General features: G+C 42.0%; 2 protein-coding genes across 3 annotated transcripts in view; both read right to left on the bottom strand.

Annotated features, from left to right (window-relative positions):
* The window catches only part of mdm1 (Mdm1 nuclear protein), a 23,673-nt gene extending 22,860 nt beyond the window's left edge, over positions 1-813 (bottom strand). Inside the window, exon 1 of one of the 2 annotated variants that reach the window (XM_050038184.1) lies at positions 578-813. In XM_050038184.1, the coding sequence (XP_049894141.1) occupies positions 578-622 (45 nt within the window). In that variant the 5' untranslated portion in view covers positions 623-813. The remainder of the gene's footprint in view (positions 1-577) is intronic. The other variant, XM_050038187.1, reaches the window with a different exon arrangement.
* The window catches only part of LOC126386069 (filamin-C-like), a 218,438-nt gene that overhangs the window by 147,863 nt on the left and 68,929 nt on the right, over positions 1-1,646 (bottom strand). The gene's annotated exons all lie outside the window — the stretch shown is intronic.

Here is a 1,646-nt window from a genome sequence, read left to right as displayed (position 1 = left end):
ATCACTACGGACGAGCAGTATGGAGATATTTCGTGGTTTCAATTATGTGTTTTTGGACGTTTGAATCTGGGGCGCCGTCAGCCTCCATTAGGTGGAGTTGTGTTGCTACCTCCTCTCCCCTTGGATCTCTGCAAGTGATGTGAGGACTCTAAAACTTCACCTGAGCCTCCCTCGGCATATGGGTGAGTAGATAATGGCTGAATTTTCATTTTTGGGTGCACTATCCCTTTAACAGTGCAAAACCAACAGAAAATAAAAATAAAAGGCAACACAACAGTAAACTGTCACCTCCTGTAAATGAGCAGAGATTTGAAACGTGGCACTGCAGCTCACTGAGTCAGTGAAGCGCAGCATTAAAAGGTCCTGTCTTAAAAATGAACTAACTGTGACCTCGTACAGAGAATATGTAGTTTATCCTGAGACTTCAGCTGTGTGTGTTTCCAGCGGGCACTGTGGCACACACACTGGGTATTCCAAGCCAAAACATGATCTCTTCTGAACTGTAACTAAGTGTGTTTGTGCCTAAACGTAATCACACCTTAACCACAGTGCAGATGAAACTAAAGTTGGAACGTACCTGCTGTGTCACACAGAAACACTCGGTGTCAGCAGCTGTCTTCATGCAGCCTCTCTGCTCCGACAACAAGGTGAATTCATCTCACTAAGCGTTTCCCCACATTCTCCTCTTTCTGCAGTTGACACACTCTTCTGTCTCTGTTTTGGTCATTTGCTTTAAAATGAATAAATAACATAAATGCTCTCTTATTTTATCTCTTTGGTTTGAATAAATGTCCTGTGATCCAGTTTTTAAGTGATATTATGGGATGGTGAGTGCAGAGTGTTGATGAGAAACACTGTTGAACACAGTCACATTTATGTTTTACATATTTACCTCTTTATTTTCTTCCTTTTCACGTTTTCACTTTGAGACCTGAGTTCATGTCTCTCACCAGAAACTGTGTCCAAATCCAAACCTGAGCAGAGCAGCAGTTTCTTCCCTCCTGGTTGTTGTTGCTGAGATGAAACTTTAAAGATCCCCCTGGGGCAGAAAACAGCTCAGAGTGAAACTCACAAACACATCAGAGGAAAACCACAGAGAGGAGCTGCTACTGCTGCTGCTGCTGAGTCTGAGCTTTTAAACATGTGGACAAATATTTCATTTTTTTTTTTTACATAACTCAACAAAAACCTGCAAAAAAAAACACAAAGCAGTTTGCTTCCTGAGACTCCTGTTCAGACAGGAAATGTTCATTTATGTAGCTTAATTCATTTATTATTATTTTTAAATGCTCAAAATAAAGTACATTTCTCAGTTCAATTCTACATTTAAGAAATCCAAATATAACAGGCCGGTTGTCAGTTAATGTCTTGATCTCGTTCGACTCTCCAGAGGATGAACCCTTTAGATTTTAATGACTCCATGGTCTTTACTGTAGCGCCACCCTGTGGACAAACTGTGTATGCAGTTCAGTGCACATTGTTTCTGTCTCCACAGTGAAAGTTGTGGATGGTACCAACAGCAGCGTTCCTTAGCGTCCCCATGTTTGGTCCCCCCTCTGTTGGGGTACCTAGCACACAGATCTGGTACTAAAAGGTGGAGCTAGAAACCCTGCAGTCTGATTGGTCAGTAGAGGACGGTCACTCTG

The sequence above is a fragment of the Epinephelus moara genome, chromosome 24, assembly GCF_006386435.1.
Source record: "Epinephelus moara isolate mb chromosome 24, YSFRI_EMoa_1.0, whole genome shotgun sequence".
Taxonomy (NCBI): domain Eukaryota; kingdom Metazoa; phylum Chordata; class Actinopteri; order Perciformes; family Serranidae; genus Epinephelus; species Epinephelus moara.
The sequence above is the reverse complement of the archived record's forward strand: the minus strand, read 5'-3'. Positions and strand labels throughout refer to the sequence as shown.